Raw genomic sequence first — 19,009 nt, forward strand, 5'->3', positions numbered from 1 at the left:
CAGCCCTCTCCTGCTCTTGATTTGTTTAAAACAACTCCACAGCTTTTTGGTATTATAACTGTTTAAGTCACCATTTGAACAGTGAGCTGTGTCTTAAAATGATCCTCCTTCACTGAAAGCTTGAGAAAGAGAAAGGCCTTTTCTGTCTTGCTTTGGACATTGCTTTTATTACCACTTACTTGAAAATAAAACCATTATGACACTTCAAGAAAAGTAGTTGAAATCAGGATGAATGAGAATGGCCAATTGCACTGTATTGCTTGCTTTATTTTGGAGGGTGGGGGAAGTTGTTAGTCAAGAGCTTTGCTCCCCACAGTTGATTCAGCAGGGTGACAGAATCCTAGTAACTTTAACTTCTTTGTTTGCCTCCTTGCAAAATACTGCTTCCTCATTTGCAGTGTCAGAAAATTTTGTCCTTCTAGATGGTTCTGTGTCATTCCTTTTTCAACAGTTTCTCATTATTCTGCATGGTACTTGCTGGGGGAAAAACTGCTTTGGTCAGGAGTCAGCTCTAGGTATTGTGATTGTACCACCTTAAAGTAGGAGTTTTGTCATGGTGGTACAATAATTTTCAATACTCTTACTCTTGCATTCCCTCTTGTCATGTGTCACATCTGAGTTGTGATTATTTCTATAACCTCTGGGGTTAACTATGCCAACCTATGCACGTTTGTAATATTTTGAGTTTTATTGTAAATCAAAGGTGACTCCAACGAAGGGGAGAGAATGATGAGGAGGACTCTGTGGATATCAGAAAGCTAATTAATACTTTATTATCCTGTGCTATATATGTTTCATCTAAACTGAATGTGCCAAGCAGTCACTCTGCACTCACCTGCTCACACTGCCCAGAATCTCGTGCCTGTGAGCTGACAGTCCCCCCACACACACAGAGCGGGCCCTGACAGGCCAAGGAAACAAAACATCCTCACTTTGGGTATACAATCTCCATATTGCATTCTACTTTGGCACAACACAAGCACAGCAAGTGATAAGAACTGTGTTTTCCCTTTCTCTGAGGTTCAGAGAATGTGAATCTCAGAAATCTTTGGGAACAATTGTGCCTTGCTTTTCTCTGTGAAGAGAAATATGGCAACAGTGTCACAGCAAATGCCATCTTAGACAATGCTGCAATAGAAATAATTTCACTTACATGATCAAGTTGATATGTATATGAAATAAACAGTATTTGTAATAATTTCTGCTAATGTCTCACTAGGGAAGGGGAGGGGAAAAGCCAGCTGTGAGTAGTATGTGCAGTTAGATGTGCTAACCATCATTACTCATGTTTTACAGGCACCTCTTTAGGTACACCATCACAAGAAATGAGTAACAGTACCCAACAGGTGTCAGCATGCACGGAACCACCACAGAAGAGAACGAGGAGGAAGCTGATGGACTCTCCAGTGGTAGCTCCAAGCCCTCCTGCCTCCAGCCAGTGCAGCTTGCAGCACCTGGAGGATTCTCTGGCCAAGGAGGTGTACCCTCTGGTGGATACTCCAGACTCCTGCAAAAAGCCAGGGCACAGCTTCTGTGCTCAGGCTGTGCTGCAGGAGGCTTTGCACCTGGCAGGCCTGGGGACAGTCAGTGCCTGCAGTGCAGATGTGGCTGCCAGGAAGGGCAGCATCATGGACACCACGTGTGACGTGATCCCAGAGAGCCACCAAGCTCTCATGAACTCCACTATCATTCTCTATGAAGGTACAGATGAAACAGCTGAAATGTCTGCTTACTCATCTGTGAAGGAGTCTCAGCCATGCAGCAATAGCATTGTGCAAAGGTATTTTCCTTTTTTATGGGTGAGAAACATTATCAAGTCATTTAATCCTGCCTGTCTTTACAGCTGGGTTTTTCCATTTCTATCCATTTTATAAATACACCTAACATTTTGAAAATCAAACCCTCAGTTTTGATCAACATCAAATTCAATTCTGCCATTATTTTTAAAACAGTAGTATGTTAGTGACAACAAATGAAGTCAAAAGCTTATCCCGTTTTAGAAGATACGTACCAAAAAAAAAAAAATAACACACTTTCTAAATTGATTGTGATGCCTTAGGCAAGTTACTTTCTCTAAGCCTTATGTTTTCTGTTTGTAAAATGGATACTTAACCTCTCCACATTGTGAAATGCCATGCTTAAAGCTGCCGAGTTCTTGAAAAGAACTCAGTCTTCAAAGCTTCTTCAAATAACATTAATGAAATTAATTTCCAGTTTTGGTTTTCAATTTACCGCATATATGTTTACAGTTAAGAACAAATTTACTTGACTTTTACCGAGAATATGTTTTACAAAACTAGAATTCTTTTATTTCAGACTTGATCTTTCTTCCCTAAGAAGCAAAAATTCTGCTCCAGTATTTGAGAAGCCCTCATATATGGCAATGACTTCAGCTGCTCAGAGAAAAAGAAAGATACTAAGGTAAGATTAAATTAATCCTTAAAAAAATCCTATACAAAATCTTATACAAAATGAATTTTCATTTCATATATTCTTACTTCAGTTTCATTCTACTATTTCAAATCTGAAAACCTCTAATAAAAGTCATTTGAACCTGCATATGACATGTTCTGATTCAAATATGCTTGAATTCAATTGAATGTTTTTGTTCCTTTTCTGGGTAACTTCCGTTGGTTTTTTTTTGTTTTTTTTTTTTTTTGTTTTTTTCTTTAGTCTCATATTGCAACTTAATTTTTGCAGTCTGCTCTAGGAAGAACTTTTGTTTATGACCCTAAAAGAGATTTATTAGCAGGAACACCAGAAAAGCTGAAACTGAATAGACATTAAGTTGAATTGTAATTTTTTTTGTGTATGTATTTCTTTGGTTTTGGGGTTTTTTTTACTGTATTTAAACCTGATCAGCTCTGAAACAGCTGGTCTTTTTTTTCCTATTTCCAAAAGCAGAAATTGATACAACCATTTTTAAAATCATGTTACAAATGACCTGTTGCTAGACATGAGTGGAGCCAGCACTGCACAGGTCTTATAAAGAATATCTCTAGACTGTTGGGACAAGGCTATAGACAGATCACAGGACATGGAAGAAGCTCTAGTGCCTTTTTTGTTTATTAGCACCTTTAAAATAGAGAATTATTCTCAAAGATCAGTCATCTGGTCTAGTTTCATGTAACTGTTGTGATTGTTATCAATTACTGTTCTAAACTGTCTTGTTAGGAGGAGGAATAAATTCTTTTGCTCTAGAATGAGAAGGGAGGCGCTGCTCACTTTTTCAAATAGCTGATTATGAATTTAGCAAAATGAATCAGCTGTTCTCTGAAGGCAAGCTAGTTTTTTCTACTTTCTCTCTAAGGAAAGGTCAGGGAACTTTTGAAGCCTGATTTGTCTAGTCTTAAGGTAAAAGTTCTCAGACAGGCTTTTGAGGTACATTTTTTTTGTAATAACTGTGCAATAATTTTAAAGCATTTATATATATGCTTATTTCTTCCCAAAAGAGTAGCTGTTTCTGTTCACCTTGTTTCTTCTGTGTCTCAAACTTATTTCCCAGTACACTACAGAAAACTCCCACAACTTCTGTTCCTTTTTTAGAGATTGTCGTGCCTCAGTAACTTGCCTGTAGAATTAATTTTTTTCTGGTTTTGTCTAGCTGTTGGTGATGAAGAGAAGGAATAAAAACACATTTCTGAAGGAGAAAAGGAGTATGCTCTTACTTTTCAGAGTGCCTTCATTCCTTTCTCTTCTTTACTTTTTCCCTCTTTTCTCCCCCATGCTTTCCCTAATTCAAGTGGCTCAATCCAGTCATTCATCTCCTACTAATGCTAGAATAAAAATATAAATTTCAGTCATATGGTCTGCATTATGAGTATAATTTGAAACAGTTGTATTTTCAGGACAAGGGATTAGAGGCAAGTCAGTCATAAGAGACTGTTTTACCAAATAATGGTATATTCTTATTGGCATAAGTTCTCATGAAAGAGGCATGCATGAGTAAATTTTTAGGACTGGCACAAGGAAAGTCTTAGTCTTTGCTCCTTGCTATATATTTTCATTTAGGCAGAAAATTATTATTAAGAAAGTGTGAGTTAGGGGACTCTAAAGTGGAAATAATACAATATTTATTACAGGAATAGGAAAAGCCAAGGAACTTGGGACATAAATACCATTAGCTTGTTTACGAGGCTGTCTGGCAGAGTGGAACTGAGGAGGTTTGTGAGGCAATTGCAGAAGGGTGAGATCAGATAGGTTCATAATTTTCACTGTAGACCTTAAGTCCATCACATAAAGTGCTGTGGATAAAATATAGAGGTTTTGTTTTAATGAATATGAAGCTGTAACAGTTTTCTTGCAGCTTAGTTAAAAAGTATTGTCTGCTTTGAAGCCACCCCCTCCAACTGTGTTGGAGGATGTAGAAAAGTTATTGTAGCAATAAAAAAATGTGATTTGTTCAATAAACACAGCTTGGTCATTTCAAGGATTTTGTAACATGCCTTAAGATTATTTCTTAGTATAATTTGTATGTGGTGGCCATCAAACTGGCTTCTGTGGTTTCAAACAAAACTGTGACATATTGTCCTGCCTTTGAATACAAGTGCCAACATTAGTTCTTATTTCACAGCTGAAGGATTCTTGTAAATTTTTAAAAAAGAGAAAGGGCAAAGTATCCATAGATATACATTATAAATTAGTTTATTCTTTGCGTTCTGTTATGATTCTGTGAACACTGGATAATATTTAAAGTATTTCTACATTACAAGCCAGAAGCCCTGTGAGCAGTGGCTGTACTGAAGGCAAACTCTTTGTGGCTCTTTTGCAGCTCCAGCTCGAACGCGGTGCTGGGCAGCCTGCAGGCGCCGGTGGCTGCCAAGCGCTCTCGGCAGGACGTGCTGCTGAGCCACGCAGCCCTGAGAGTGCCCCAGGGGGCTGGTGAGTGTCAGGGCTGGCCTGGGGACACTGCCTTGGCTGCCTCAGCCCTTGCCTTTGGTGTTTTTCACATTCTGTGCTGCTTCAGTGTGTGGGTCTGGGCTTCACATTCAGGGATGGTGAGCTCTGTGCCCAGAGCAGGGAGACAAAACAATTCCTGCTCCAGCTGGGCACCAAGGACAAATGATGCCAATCTCAGCCCCAGAGCACAAACCCCGTGGGCTGCAGAGAGAAAAACAAGCAGGCTGGGAGTGCCTGGGCTAAAGCTGCAATGGGACAATGAACTGCAAGGTGCAAATGGAGCAGAACTGATCCCAGGGAGAGAGCCCGGCAGCGCTCGTGCATTTTGGGGCCATTTTGGGTCATCTTGGGTGCAGCCCTGGCTGGGCTCTGGTGCTGCCCAAGGTGGATCCGTGGAGGAGATGCTTTGAATCAATCCCTGCTTTGTTCTGTAGCTCTGTCCAGCCCCTGCTCCAGGGCAGCCTGCACAAGGCGTCAGTTTCTGGGACAGGCATCACCTTGGTAACAGTGATTGCACAAGTTAATTAATTTTGCACAAGTTAATTAATTTTGCACTTGCCTCTCAATTCATTTTGTCACTTTAATAGCACGTGTTACTATAACAGTATACTAAGCCATTGGTTTGAGTAGTATATCCTTTTTTGTTTAAAAAAAGAGTTAGAATGTCAGTTATACAGATAGTAACTAATCAGAATTCAATTCAGTATTATTACAAGGTTGTTGGGAAACGCTTTTTCCCAGGAGTCAAGGTCTTCCATCAGAATAGTTTATTAACTTGTTGAGAAATTTTTTATTACTAATTATGTCTTTGCCCAAGTGTGGCTTATCAAGAAATAAAATTGTCTAATAATTTCCATACCAGTTTTTAATTCTTTGCTTTATTTTACAACACCAAACTGATTTGTTTTAACAGATAAAATGTATTTTCAGAGATTTATTGGTCTTAAAATTTGGGGCAATTTTGGGCAGAAACAAAAACAGAGGCAAAATTATTTTGCTTTTAACATACTGCTGATAATAATATTAGCAAGTTCTGTTGTGTGAGAGTTTGGTCAATTATATGGCTTCTCTATGAGGTGCATAAATCTTTTCTGTGATAAAATCAGTTAGAATAATTTTTTCAGCCAATATTCACAAATGTCTTCACAATTCTATAAAAACCTCTGCCTTTTCTAGTGCATGGCATCAAGTTGCTTGGCATCTGACGCAGATTTTAATATGCTAAATCTGTACTAAATTTCTGTCTTCAGAGATACACTTGACAATCTTCATGGGCTGTCTAGGGGAAATCCAATATTAGTTTTTAAATTTTAGTCTGCTTTTCTTATGAAATAGAAAAGCAATGTGAGAAAACATCTCCATTGTATAGCTTTTTCCAGTGCTATGAGCAATACACTGCTTTTACAGCACATACATGTTTTTAAGTAAAAATTGCTGAGGGAATGTGAGGGAAAAGGTCTTACTCTGTATTCAGTGGAAATGTTGAGGTTGTGTTACAAGAAGCTTTCTGGAAACTGAATATCTGAGTCTAAGTTCTGTCTAACTGACTTATTAGGTAGATTGCAGACAGGGTTATGTCAGTACCAATGTCTGCTCCAGCAGGCCAGGTTAGGAAGGTTCCACTCTTCAATCCCAACTCTGGAATTAAGGAGCTATGGAGTGCAGAAGCACATTTTGAAATGAGAATAAAACTTTGATTATTCAGCATTGAACTGAATATGAAATAGATGTGATTTTTGAGAGCATGCATTACAAGAGCAGAATAAACCTTAACCAAATACCTAAGAGAAAGGGTTGTTTTCAGATTAAAAAGACCAAACTTTCTATAATAACATAGTGTTTATTTTTCAATGCTATTCTATAATAAGAAGGATTAATAACATTTTTTCTACATATTTTGATAGACCATGGTGCTTTTTTAATAGCATCTCCTGTCAGTTGAGCATCTAATCGTGGGACTTTCTAGACAATTAAAACACTGCATTACCGAGCTAAGAGTGATTACATATTTGCATATTAAAATGAGGCTTTCAGTAAAGGAAAGAAATGTGTAAAAACTCCAAGACCTATTCTGAAAAGGAGGTCCATGTCAGCTACTGTCTACTTATGTTTATCAAAGGAGTTTCTCTCTGTTTCTAATAGCATTTTTTTTCTTCACTAGGAGTTAAAATGAAGAGCAGGAAGCAAGAACAGACTGTGCCAAGGAACTTCATTAGAAGCCTTTCTCAAGGAAGTGTCCCACTGGATGTTAAATCAAGGACATCAAAAAATCTTTTACTTCGTGTTTCCAAGAAAAAAAATAGGATTTAGTTCAGAGTTCATCCCTATTTCAAGTGGGATTGATGGATAGCAAATGTGAATAGGATTAATTGTGATTTCCTCCTGTAAATAGTTTTGAGAGCTTCGAGGTGGAAATCTTACAAAAGTTATTTTGACCCCTAAATTATTTTCATTGGAGTAGCTTCCTTGTGTTAAAATAGATTTTCATTTAGAAGCAAGTTAGGCAATTGCTAATATTGGAACGTGTTCATGCTTAGCATTACAATGCCTTAGATGCTCTTAGATTGTTAGCATCTATGGATGACCTGTGGAGTTCCAAGAGACAGAAAAATATTTCCAAAACTGGCATTTTTTCCTTTTTTTTTGTCTTTCTGTTTTTTCGTCTGTTACTTGGTTGTAAATGTTCCTGTTCTGTTTTTTCAATTTAATTCAGCTGTAAATATGTCTTTTATTAATGACTGCAAATAAAATTTAATATTAAGACCAATGTAATGTGAAATGTATTTCTAGCAAAAGATGTTCCTTTCTTCTTTTATGAAAAATGTCTAAATAGATTTTGACAAATATTGTTATAAGTACATACTGTTTATAGTGACTTCTAGCAAATCATTAATGTTCAGAGACAGAGCAATGTATAGCTGTGCTGTAACCTTGACAGCCTGCCCAGCCTTCAGAATGTCATTCTGCTCTGTTGGGCCTGTGCAAGTGAAGTGAATTTCGCCAATCTGGTGAGAGGCAGAGGAAGAAGTCCTGTAAGTAGTTTGTGGTGTCAGAACTGTCTGAAGCAAGGAGCTTCCCAGAGCTTGATCATTTCACTACTGTGCTGCAGAATTCATGCTTGACACATTGAAGGAGCATTTTTCACAAGCCTCTGAAGAAGGAAATGGAAACTGCCTGCAGAAACGTCCAGGACCACCTCTGGGAGGAGCAGACCGTGGTGCAGGAGCAGTCTTCATTGGGGAAGTTCAAAGAGGAAGAACTCATTTCTTAAGAAGAAATAGGCATTGCTAGTTAAAAATACTAGGGGAGAGAAATTGAATCCTCCTAGTTGCTTTCTAAAAGGGTTATGGTTGATATAGTTGTGGTGAGCCTGGGATCTTGTAGTGTAATGAGAACTGGGAAAAGGTTTCTGTGAAGCCTGAAAACTAGGATTTGGGATATTTTGTCCACATAGCAAGGTGAAGTCATTTCAGTAGAACAAAGAGGGAGGGTCACTTCAATATTTCCCTATCATGATGAACAGCAAGATTTTGGAATTAATTTTAATTTATGATTTTGATACAGCTGAAGTTGTAAAGACTATTTTTTTTTGATTTATGAGATTTTTTTCAGATTCTCAGTGTTTCTTGTAAAATGTACAGAGGGAGCTTCTTTTGTTGCTGTCATGTGTACAAGAGGCATGTTGGGTTTTGCTAAATATACTTGTTACTTTCATTGCTCTCATGACTTGCAAGACACACAAATGTCCGCAGCAAAATCTTGCAAAGTTTTTAGACAAGCTTGTGCATGCACCATATTGATAGTCAAAACATAAAACTGATGACTCCCATGTTTTCTTAATGGCTTTGGCATGCACTTGAGTGGAATCGCTTGGTTCAGTTGCAACACTTGCAGGGACAAAAAAAATTATTGAGAAAATTAAAACCTGTGATTTGAGAGTGATTCAATCAGAAGTTGATCATAGATTTGTTAGCTAGGTACATATTTACCATTTATAGCTAGCATAAATTTATAGCTAGCAGATTGAAGGGAGGTTTTTTATTTCATATTGCTATTGAGTAATGTTCTGCACTATTAATTGTACATGCATTTGTTTTCTTACCTACTGTGAGCATATCTAGACTTCATAGGCAGAAAGTGCTTCCCAGCACATTTCTCACACATTACTGGCACAAAACTTCTCATAACTTTTCATTACCCAAGAAGTTTTTCTGTCAGATTGCCAGTTAGGTAGAAAGCAATGTGTGTTTGGGAAGCAGTGGAGGTGTGACATAGCTCATTTCATTTCCTTGCCAATCTACTCTGCTACCTGCTGGCTTGTCTTTACAAACTAATTAAGGAACAGCATTTATCTGAAGTACACATTTTGCTGATTTCACTGTTGTACCACACAGGGTTAAGTGTTGCAAGTGTGAAACAGATGTTAAAGATCTCATCCCACTGGGAAATTCTTACAAAAACATTCAAAGGCTGCAGGCTATGGTTTGCACTATTATAATAACATTCAATCAGCATAAAATGCTTCTCAGACCATTAACTTGGCCCATTCAACTTAGCAAACTTTAAGCCCAATTGATTTTTAGTTACTCAAGAAATTCCAAGAAGGAGGAATTAGAAGAAAGAGAAAAGCTCACTGCCCCATTCTGGCTTCCAGCAGTGTTCAGATGGAAGCTCCAAGATGAAGGCAGGGTCAAGATGAAATGTTCACCTCATGTCTGGCCTCAGACAGCCCTGTGCCTTCCCCCAGCTGGGGCTTGTGCCCCTTTGGCTCTCAGGAGCTGGGTTAGGGCCGAGTGGAGCATTGTGCCTGTGCTTGGCTCCCCTGCCAGCCTGGGACAGAGGCTCCAGGGGCACTTCAGAGGCTTTAATAGAGCCACAAACCATTTCAAAAAGGGCTTCCAGGGTAAACTGACAAAAATTATTGAAATTGAATTATTCAGTTAACTGGAACAAAAGAAGAGATGGAGAAGCATGTTAGTTGCTGAAGTACTGGGCAATAAAATAACGAATGTAACTCAAAAAGGAAAACAGCCCAAACTGTACATATGTGGCAATAGGTTCTCAAATAGATATTACTAGTCAGGAAAGAGACCTTGGAGTTATTGTAAAAATGCCATGAGAACGTCATCTCTGTGGTCAAAATAGCACAAAAACCCATGAGGAACAAACCCTTGTGCAAATTCCTTGCCTGAGTCCTGGTGCTGTCCTATACATTTCAAATAAATGTGGTTGGATTACAAAGAGTATAAAAATGGATGAGAGGATCAATTAAAGCAGTGAACAGCCTGAATACAAATAACAGTTTAGGAGCACTTCACCCTGGAAGTGAGGAGTTCTGTTCAAAGTGTATGAAATAAGTCATGGAAAAAGGGACTAGGCAACAATTATTCACTGCTTCTTGCTGTATGAGACCTAAATGGCAAGTTCAAAACACATGACATTTCCTCCCTGAATAGCATATGTGATGACAAAGTCTGGAGCTTAAAATGTGATGGATGTCAAAAGAGTTGAGTTCAAAACTGATTACTCAGATCTGTGGAATACTTTGTTCTTTAACTCTGTCTAGCCTCTGTTCTAGGCCAGCCTTCACAAGGCACCAGCAGTGCTCAACAGCAGCTGCTGATGGAAGCCTGAAAGAAAGGAAAGGGAGAGAATTTTTATTTACTACCTGGTGCTACCTTCACCTGACAACAGTCATGGAAGGACTCCCTTGGAGGGGGAAGGCTGGGGGTTGTACTTGTATAATATCATTTGTGGGCACAGAGTTTGGGGTGATTGGGGCCCAGCCTCATCCCCAGTTGTCTCCAGCTGTGCAGGACAGGTGAATGCTGTTGAAGGTGAGGAGCCATGGGGTGCCCAGGGGTGCTGAGCAATCACACAGAGGGCACACAGGGGCAGGGCATCAACAGGAGGGCATAAAAGGATGAAAAGAGCTGAGGGACGAAAAGAGCAGCCACTAGCAGCCTCCTAAAGCGCCGTGTGTTACTCTGGGCTGAAGCTTTCTGGAATTGAAATTGTGTGGTGGCACTCTGGGTATGGTGGCTGTCTCAGCTGGGACGTGCTGTGACACAGGAGGGTAGCCCTCCGACAGCCTGTGTGGTCAACAGAGAACAGAAGGGTGGAAGAAACTCTTCCAGAAGGCAGCTCAGAGCGGGCAGCTGGCTTGGATTCTTTTGGCAATGCACTCACCGAGCAGGAAAGTCTTGTTCCTAGAGACCTTGAAGCTTGGTGTTCTGGATGTCTCCTCCCAAATGAGTTTTATGTTTACTCTCCATATTTATATGTGTGGATTTATAATAATCCCATATATGTAGTTTTATAACTATTCCATATGTGTGGCTTTATAATAATGCACCAGGATGAGGAATGGATGAAAGTTTCTGACCTTTTGGCCTGGTTTGGGGCATCTTTCTGAGATTGGGACTTGTAGGTGAGAGTCCACCCTCATGGAGATGAAGAGGTCCAGGAACCATAATGGGCACCAAGTGCTGTTTCTGATCTCAGCAGGGTAATGGCTTTGTGTAAATTAGGAATTCCCATTTTGGAGAGTGTAGTGGTTTTGCTTTGAGAATTTTTTAATTTTGAGATTGACAGACAGATATGTAGAAGCTTTTGTATTACACCTATAGATGTCTCCCATGTTAAACTACCACAGAGAGTGACAGAAAAAAGCTGCAACAACCTAAAACAAACCACAAACCAAAACAAAACCACAGAATCCACATACATTCCAGTATAGCTATAAAACTTGGAAATAGTGATTTTCATCTTTTCATCTTGCATCATAATCTTATTTCATAGTCTGGCTTTGCTTTTTAATCTGGTTCTCAGTTTGTCTTCCCTCCAGCTGACCTTTAAATCATGCATTTCTCAGGCTTCTATTCTGTGACAGTTTTCTGTTCTCCTTCACCCAGAAGAGAAAATATATGTTGGACATTGATACAGGGGGGGTTAATTTTGTGGTTGCTTTAGGATATTTCATTTCAGGCTCATTGGCCTGTTAAAAGATAAAGAAATTTTTAAGCACTGAAGAAGTTTTAAAGCAGTGGGAAGCTCTGGAAGCTGGATTGCCTTCACACTATTCATGCATCCAGAATTTAAAGGTGCTGTGGAAGCTCACAGAAATATATACTGAATATGATAAAATATATTGGAATTATAGAATATTTTCTGACTGAATCAATTCCCATTCCTCAGTCCCTGGTCTAAGACTTTTCAGAGATGATCAGAATGTTTGCACATTATAATTTGTGTATTTTCTAAGTCTTCCCCTTTGCACACAAGCATGTGTTTTGCTTTCAGGTAATTTTAGGAGAAATACTTTTAAAGGGGTTTTCTTTACAAAGCAAATTTAAGCTGCTTTTTCCTAAATGGTTTGGAAAAAATAAATGTTTTGGAGAAAAGTGGAAAAAATTGTTTATTTAATAGGCAAACCATTTGCTAGCACAAATAATGAACAATATTGAAGAATAAAACTTCTTGTTGCTTTAGAAGATGTTATAAACTCAAGTTTTTTGTGGGCTGTGGCTTGGTTTACTCAGTTTGTTATTAATTTTTCTGGCATTGAAATTGTTGTGGTTTAGGTTTGGTTTGGTGGGGTACAGGTGTGGGATTTTGGTGGTTTTTGGGGTGTTTTTGTTCAGAGTAGGTTTAAAGAAAAGGAAAAACCCTCCAGTTTAGGGAACTCATCTGCTGTAGTTCGTTAAAACTAACTAAAATAAAGGAGAGCTCTGGTTTGTTGTCTGGTTGTGTTTTATAGACAGAATTGTTTTGCAGTAGGAATGTGCAGGAGTGAGGAGTGAGAGTGCAGCTTTCTTGAAAACAAACTCTGGGATTTTGTTCTTTTGTTGTTTTTAGGACAAATCTTAAAGGTGTAAAACTTATTTTTGAGTTACACATATGAACGGGGATAGGAGTATTATAAAGTTACTTTAGGATATTTTACTTTTTATTTTTATATGCTATATATTTTATATATGGTTCATTACTAAAACTGTTATATATTCTAACTTTATGAACACATATTATACATAGGTATATGTAGCATACAGTTATATATAGACAATCACAGTAACATTTAACAAGCAGTGATATTTACCCATAGTTCTTACTTAATTAGATTTTTTTTGAGGTATACATTGTGTTGCTCTTTTATTCTTTGTATTATTTACTATGTGTCACTTGGTCTTTGAGTAAAAACAACTTTATGAATTTGTTTTTTTTAATTTGAGGTAGAATTTATTTAAATCTTCTTTTACAATAAACTTCAAAACTAATGACATGCATTAATAGGACTTTGTTTTTGTTTATTGTATGTAGGGGTTTAGGTTGGGTAGGGTTTGTTGGATTAGTGGAACTTTGGGTCTTAATTAGGTGGCTTTTGTTGGAGATTGTTCTTAATTACTGAAAGATCCCCCACCCTATATTTTAAGGGGGCTTTTAGCAGTCTATTGTACTTTTTTACTTTGTAGTTGGTGTATGGTAGGAGACATGGTATATACTTATTTATACACTTATTTATACACTTATTTAATGTTAGATTTTTTCGTTTAGGTGTTGATAAGGTTGGTTTTGAAATGAGTTCTGTGGTTTGATTTCATTTTTTCAGGGTTCTATGCTTGTAAAGGATGTGTGTTTTAAGGTTCAGCATGGTGCTATGGGCTGTAGTGTGAGGTATTTATAGGGAAGGGTTTAAGTTACTCAGTGGTGGTTATTGTTGCTGTGAGCACAATAGGGTTTGTTTTGGTGTGTTTGGGGTAGTGCAATGTCATTAATCTGCTAGTTTTTTATATTTATATTTGGATTATTGCTCATTATGTTATAGGAGGTTTGGTTTGGTTGATGGTAGTATATATTTTACACTTGTGGACAACTTGAGAAATACTCTTTATGGTTAGCTTTGCTCTTGGGTTTTGTGTCTACCTACAGGTGGTATTTTTATTTTGATGACTGGAGGCACTCTGAGTTTATTTACTTAGGAATCACTTTTGTGTTGCTAATTTAAATTTGGTTTTGATACTTGTACTTTTGTAGCTTGATTTACTTATTTGTTGTTCTGGTGGTTTTTATTAGCTTTATTTTTGAGAATATGGGTCTTTATATGATGGACTTTTATAGGAATTTTTTTTTACTTTGATAGTGATAGTTTTTTACTTATTAGTAGCTTAAATTGGGTTTTTCTACAGTGTTAATTAGTTTTTTATATCTTAGTTTTATAGAGTATTGGTTACTGTTTACAAATTAGAGTAGAGGTAGAATTTTGGGGTTTTTTAGTAATGTTTTGGGCTACTTGAATAGCTTTGAGTTTAGTGAGTTGGTTTGATGTACTGTTTTAGTAGTTTTGTGATTTGTTTTGTGGGGTTTTATATAGTTGGGGAGTTTTGGGTTGATTTTCACAATGGGATAGGAATCATTAGTGAAAAGAGTGTAAAGTTTTTTTTTGTTGGTAGTTGGCTACATGGTGCAGTTTTTAAATATGTGTTACCTTTGGGGTTTTTTGGTTAGTGAGACTAAATTTTTTACTTTTAGGTTAATTTGTAATTATTTTTAAAATCTTTGGGTGATTTAGTGTTTTAATATGAGTGTGTTGAGTAATGAGGGCAATCTGCATTATGTGGAGGTGGTAACATGGTGGGCAGAGGGAATTTTTCTCTTTGAGTGTTTACTTTGGCATTGGTGGAGGGGGTTTTTTTGGTGGGGTTTTTTGGTGTTTTTTATTTGTTTTTTAACTCTTTTTTTTACTCGCTTTTTGTAGTTTTAACTTTAAAATCTTCGTGGTTGGCCTTGAGTTTTGTTAGGCACTTTCTGTTAAAGGTTTAAAGACAGATGATGGTTCTTGGTTGCAGAGTACATTTTTTATGTGTGATTTTGTTTGGACTCTGTTCAGGGTTATTGTGTGAGAAATTTTTTGTTTAACTGGGGTCAAGGTTTGTTGTTTTTTAGGGTTTTATTGGAAAGTGATCTTTTTGGGGGTGATTAGGTAAAGAGGGTTTATCATTGGGTTGTATTTAGGAACGTGCATTTTTTAAAAGCTTATTTTGCTTGGGAAAATCTGTTGAGTTTTTTTATTGGTTGGTGGAGATATTGTGAGTTTGTTGATGACATTGGTGGGAATTTGATGCTGTTTATTTTATTATTTTATTTTTAGGAACTGGACTTTTTGAGTAGGTTTTTTAATTTTTCTGATGGTGAAATTGGTTTTAAACATTTTTGCTGCTGTGTTATTTTACTCAATGATGTAATGAATGTATTGTAGATGGTTTGGCGCTTTACTCTTTTTTAGTGTAGTTTGGATGAGTTTATGTTAGATGGTGGGGCAGTGGTTTTATTTTTGGGTAGTTGGTTTTAGGTGTATTGTATGTTTTTTATGTAAGAGTAAACAGGTTTGTATTTTGTTGTTAGAGGAAAGGAGAAAAATGTACTGGTAATGTTAATAGTGTTATTTTGTTGTTTTGGATTTTAGTTTGTATTGGAGTTTCAATCCATTTGATACAGCAGTGTTTAATGGTGGTATTAGCGTTTAATACAGCAGTATTTAAGGTATGATAGTTTATAGTTAAGTTTTATTTGTTTTAGATTTGGGTGTAGGCTAAATGGGCTTGTTGAAGAGTGAGTGGGTTTTGGGGTTTTTTTTGGTGTTTTAGTTTATGATGTATTTTTTGGATGGGAATTACACTGTTTTGGGTTGTTTGGTGCTGGTGGTGGTGTATTGTTGGGTGGTAATTGGTATTTGTTGGGGATATTTTAAGAAGTTTTATTGTAGATGGAATTTTTTGATAGTTAAGGTCGGGTGTTTAATTGTTTGATGCTTTTTGTTTTTACAGTTGTTATTTTAAATGTTTACATGAGTTTCTTTGGGTTTTTGAAAAACTGACTTTGGAGGAAGTCTGTGCTTAAATTGAATGGGGGCTTTGAGCTAGTTACAACAGAGTGGCTTTTTGGACTTTCTTTTAGTTATTTAGTTTTTACTAAAGTAAAACTTTGTGATCTTTTTGTTACTCTAGTAATAGAAACAGATTTTGTCTTTATATATTTTGATGGGATAATTGGGTACTGTGTGCTAATGTTGATTAAGGTTTTATATTTTTGTGGTTTTGATGTGCTAGGTTAATGAATTTATGCAGTTTAAAACCAGTTTTTTCTAGCTTTTACTTTAAGCTTGGTTTTTTTTTTTCTCTTGGTATATCTTTTGTAGTGCTTTTTATGGGGATTGGATATGTTGGTTTTATTATTATTATATTTGGTAGTTTGGTTACGGGTTATTGGAGCTGAGTTTTTTGGGGGGAACTTTTTCTTTGAGTCTTGTTTTTTTAATTTAGGCACTTGCTGTGTTACAGTAGCAGTAGATTTTTTTATCTTATTTCCTTATGGAAATAGAAAATAAAAATATGGAAATAGAATTTTATGGGAATTTCCTTATGGAATTTTTTTTTTTACCATCATGTAGTGGGGGTACCTTCTCTCTCTGTTTGGGGGACATTTACATTTGGTATTAGAACTTCTGATTGGTATTGCTGAGATATGGAGAAGGTATTTTTAAATTTTTTCTTTGAGTTTTTTGTGATTTTTTTAGTTTTATATTTTAATTTTTGTAGACATGCTTTTACAGTTGTGATTTTTCTATGTATTGGGTTATGCGCAGTATTTGTATATGTTTGGAGCTTTTTTGTTGTATTTTCTTTGGGGTTTTGGGTTTTGTTTTATTTTCTTTGGGTTTCTTTGGGTTTTTTTAATTATTGTTAAAGTACAAGTGCATTTTTGTGGTCTAAGTTGTACAAGTTTTTCACTATATTATGGATGTACATGGTACTAAGTCTGGATTTATAGTCTTTAGGTTATTTGAGAAGACAATTTCTGCTACTGCCATTTTTTTAAGCATTGAATTTTTAGGTTTCTGGTTTTTTATTGAGTTTGTTGTATCTAGAGATGGTTTGTATATAGATATTTTTGTGTTACAATTCTTAGGACCCGTGCTCAGAGATGGTGAGAGTCAGACCCCCTTATTATTCTTATGTTGATATTTGGATTATGTGATGGGGATTTTCAATGTTTTGCTTTAGAGCTATTTAGAATTGTCGTTTTAAAGAGTGATTACCTAACTAACTATAGATTTATTAGGTCTTTGAGTGTAATTTTTTTTTAGGCTACCAAGGATTTTTAGGGAACAGGGCTTTAATAGTGGTTTTTGGCTTTGTGTTAGTTGCTTTAACTTTGGTCTCAGTGCTTGGTTTGGAGGCTCTCTGCCCTGGGTTGTTATTGTTGGTCACTGGCCAGTTGGGTTTTTTGTGTGGTTTTTTTTGCAGTGGCTGCCATGGTTTAGGTTTATTGTTTGGTTTAGTTATTGTGGTGGTGCTCACAGGGGTCCCAGGACCAGGGAAGAGATGAGAATCTTGACTCCATGGTTCAGGAGGCTGATTTATTATTTTATTATATACATTATATCAAAAGAAAATTGTATGCTAAAACTATACTAAAAGAATAGAAGAAAGGATTGCATCAGAAGGCTAGCAAAGAAAAGAATGGAATGACAATGAAAAAATTATAATAAAATCTTGTGACTGACCAGAGAGCCCGAGACAGCTGGGCTGTGACTGGCCATTAATTAAAAACAACCACATGAGACCAATCACAGATCCACCTGTTGCATCCCACAGCAGCAGATATGTTTTGTTTACAATGCGTTTCTGGGGTCTCTCAGCTTCTCAGGAGAAAAGATCCTATGAAAAGGATTTTTCATAAAATGTGTCTGTGACAAGTTATGACTTGAGTGGCCGGGCTGTTGGCTGTAGCTTGAGTGACTGGGGGAGCTGCTGATTTATGGTTTTGTCTTTTTGCTTTTATTTGTTGCTTTACAGTATTTAGGAGTGTGTGATAAATATAGGTTAGGGCTTAGCTTATTGTAATGATTCTTTTTCTCCTTAGAGTCATTATGGTCCTTTTTTAGGTATTTCTCTACTTTTTAGTTGGGTTTTTAATTTGTATATGTGGAAAGTTTTAGGTTAGAAAATTTTTTTAAAGTTTGGCTTATTTATTTTTATTTTTTATACTATTCAGGATTTTTGACTCTTGGGTTTACTTTCGGGTTAGGGGCTTTATTAATTGTTCTGGATATTTTAGCTTTTATTTCAGAGAGGTTGTAGGGTGTATAGAGGAAGCTTACTAGGTTAAATACTAGGAAAGTGGTGTCTTTAGCATTTAGGGGAAACTGACCCTTTTTAAAAAGTGATGTAATAGATTTAAAGGATTAGAAGGAAAGGAAAGGCTGAAAACCTTCATTTTTTGCTTTTCTTTTAACAAACTGGGTGCAATTATTAATAAAGCATCTTAAAACATGTTATTGGAATTGGGTTGCAGGGTAGGACAAAGAAACCATAAACTTAGCTTGAACAGACCAGTACTTTTCTAAACTCTATAAATTATCACTGAGCTTAGTGCAATGGCTATTTCAATCTGTGCTTTCTACTGTAAAAACTGTGTTACAGATAATATTGGAGCTCTTTTTGGATAAGAAAATAATTTTAGTGACTAGAAATGTATCAAAACTTAAAAAAAACTTAGGGACTAGAAACACATGAAGAGACACTTTTACCCTGCGAGACATTAGGAATTTAAAATTATTACTGCCTCCTTTATCTCATTACAAAATAAACAGAACTAAAATGCAATCAGTACAGGTTTTTTCTGCTTTCTCGAGCTACATGTTGGGCACAAAAAATTATAATGTTTTGGTTTAGGGTAATTTTGGGAGAAAAACTTGTAAAGGTGTTTCTTTTAGAAAGTAAAAGTAAGTGACTTTTCCCTTAACTGGTTCAGAAAAAAAAAATTTTGAGAAAAGTAGAAAAAACTGTTTGACAGGGAAAGCATTCACTAGCACAAAGAAATGAACAATATTAAAAATGAAACCCAAAGAGATTAAAAACACAGAATTTTTTTTTTTGTGGGCTGTATCTTGATTTACTCCATTTGTTATTAATTTCTTTGGTGCTGGAAATGTTGTGGCTTAGGCTTGGCTTGGTGGGTTGCAGGTGTGAGATTTTGGTGGTTTTTTGGGTGTTTTAGTTTAGAGCAGGTTTAAATAGGTTTAAAGAAAAGGAAACAAAACTAAACTTGA

The 19,009-nt window shown here is 36.5% G+C and overlaps 1 protein-coding gene across 1 annotated transcript in view; it reads left to right on the forward strand.

Annotated features, from left to right (window-relative positions):
- KIF18A (kinesin family member 18A) overlaps positions 1–7,654 on the forward strand; it is a 30,268-nt gene extending 22,614 nt beyond the window's left edge. Inside the window, exons 13-16 of the mRNA XM_058807352.1 lie at positions 1,297–1,780; positions 2,317–2,421; positions 4,772–4,881; positions 7,061–7,654. Coding sequence (XP_058663335.1) covers positions 1,297–1,780; positions 2,317–2,421; positions 4,772–4,881; positions 7,061–7,209 — 848 coding nt within the window. The 3' untranslated portion in view covers positions 7,210–7,654. The remainder of the gene's footprint in view (positions 1–1,296; positions 1,781–2,316; positions 2,422–4,771; positions 4,882–7,060) is intronic.
- Positions 7,655–19,009: the final 11,355 nt, after the last annotated feature.

Source organism: Ammospiza caudacuta, chromosome 6 (assembly GCF_027887145.1).
Source record: "Ammospiza caudacuta isolate bAmmCau1 chromosome 6, bAmmCau1.pri, whole genome shotgun sequence".
Lineage (NCBI taxonomy): Eukaryota > Metazoa > Chordata > Aves > Passeriformes > Passerellidae > Ammospiza > Ammospiza caudacuta.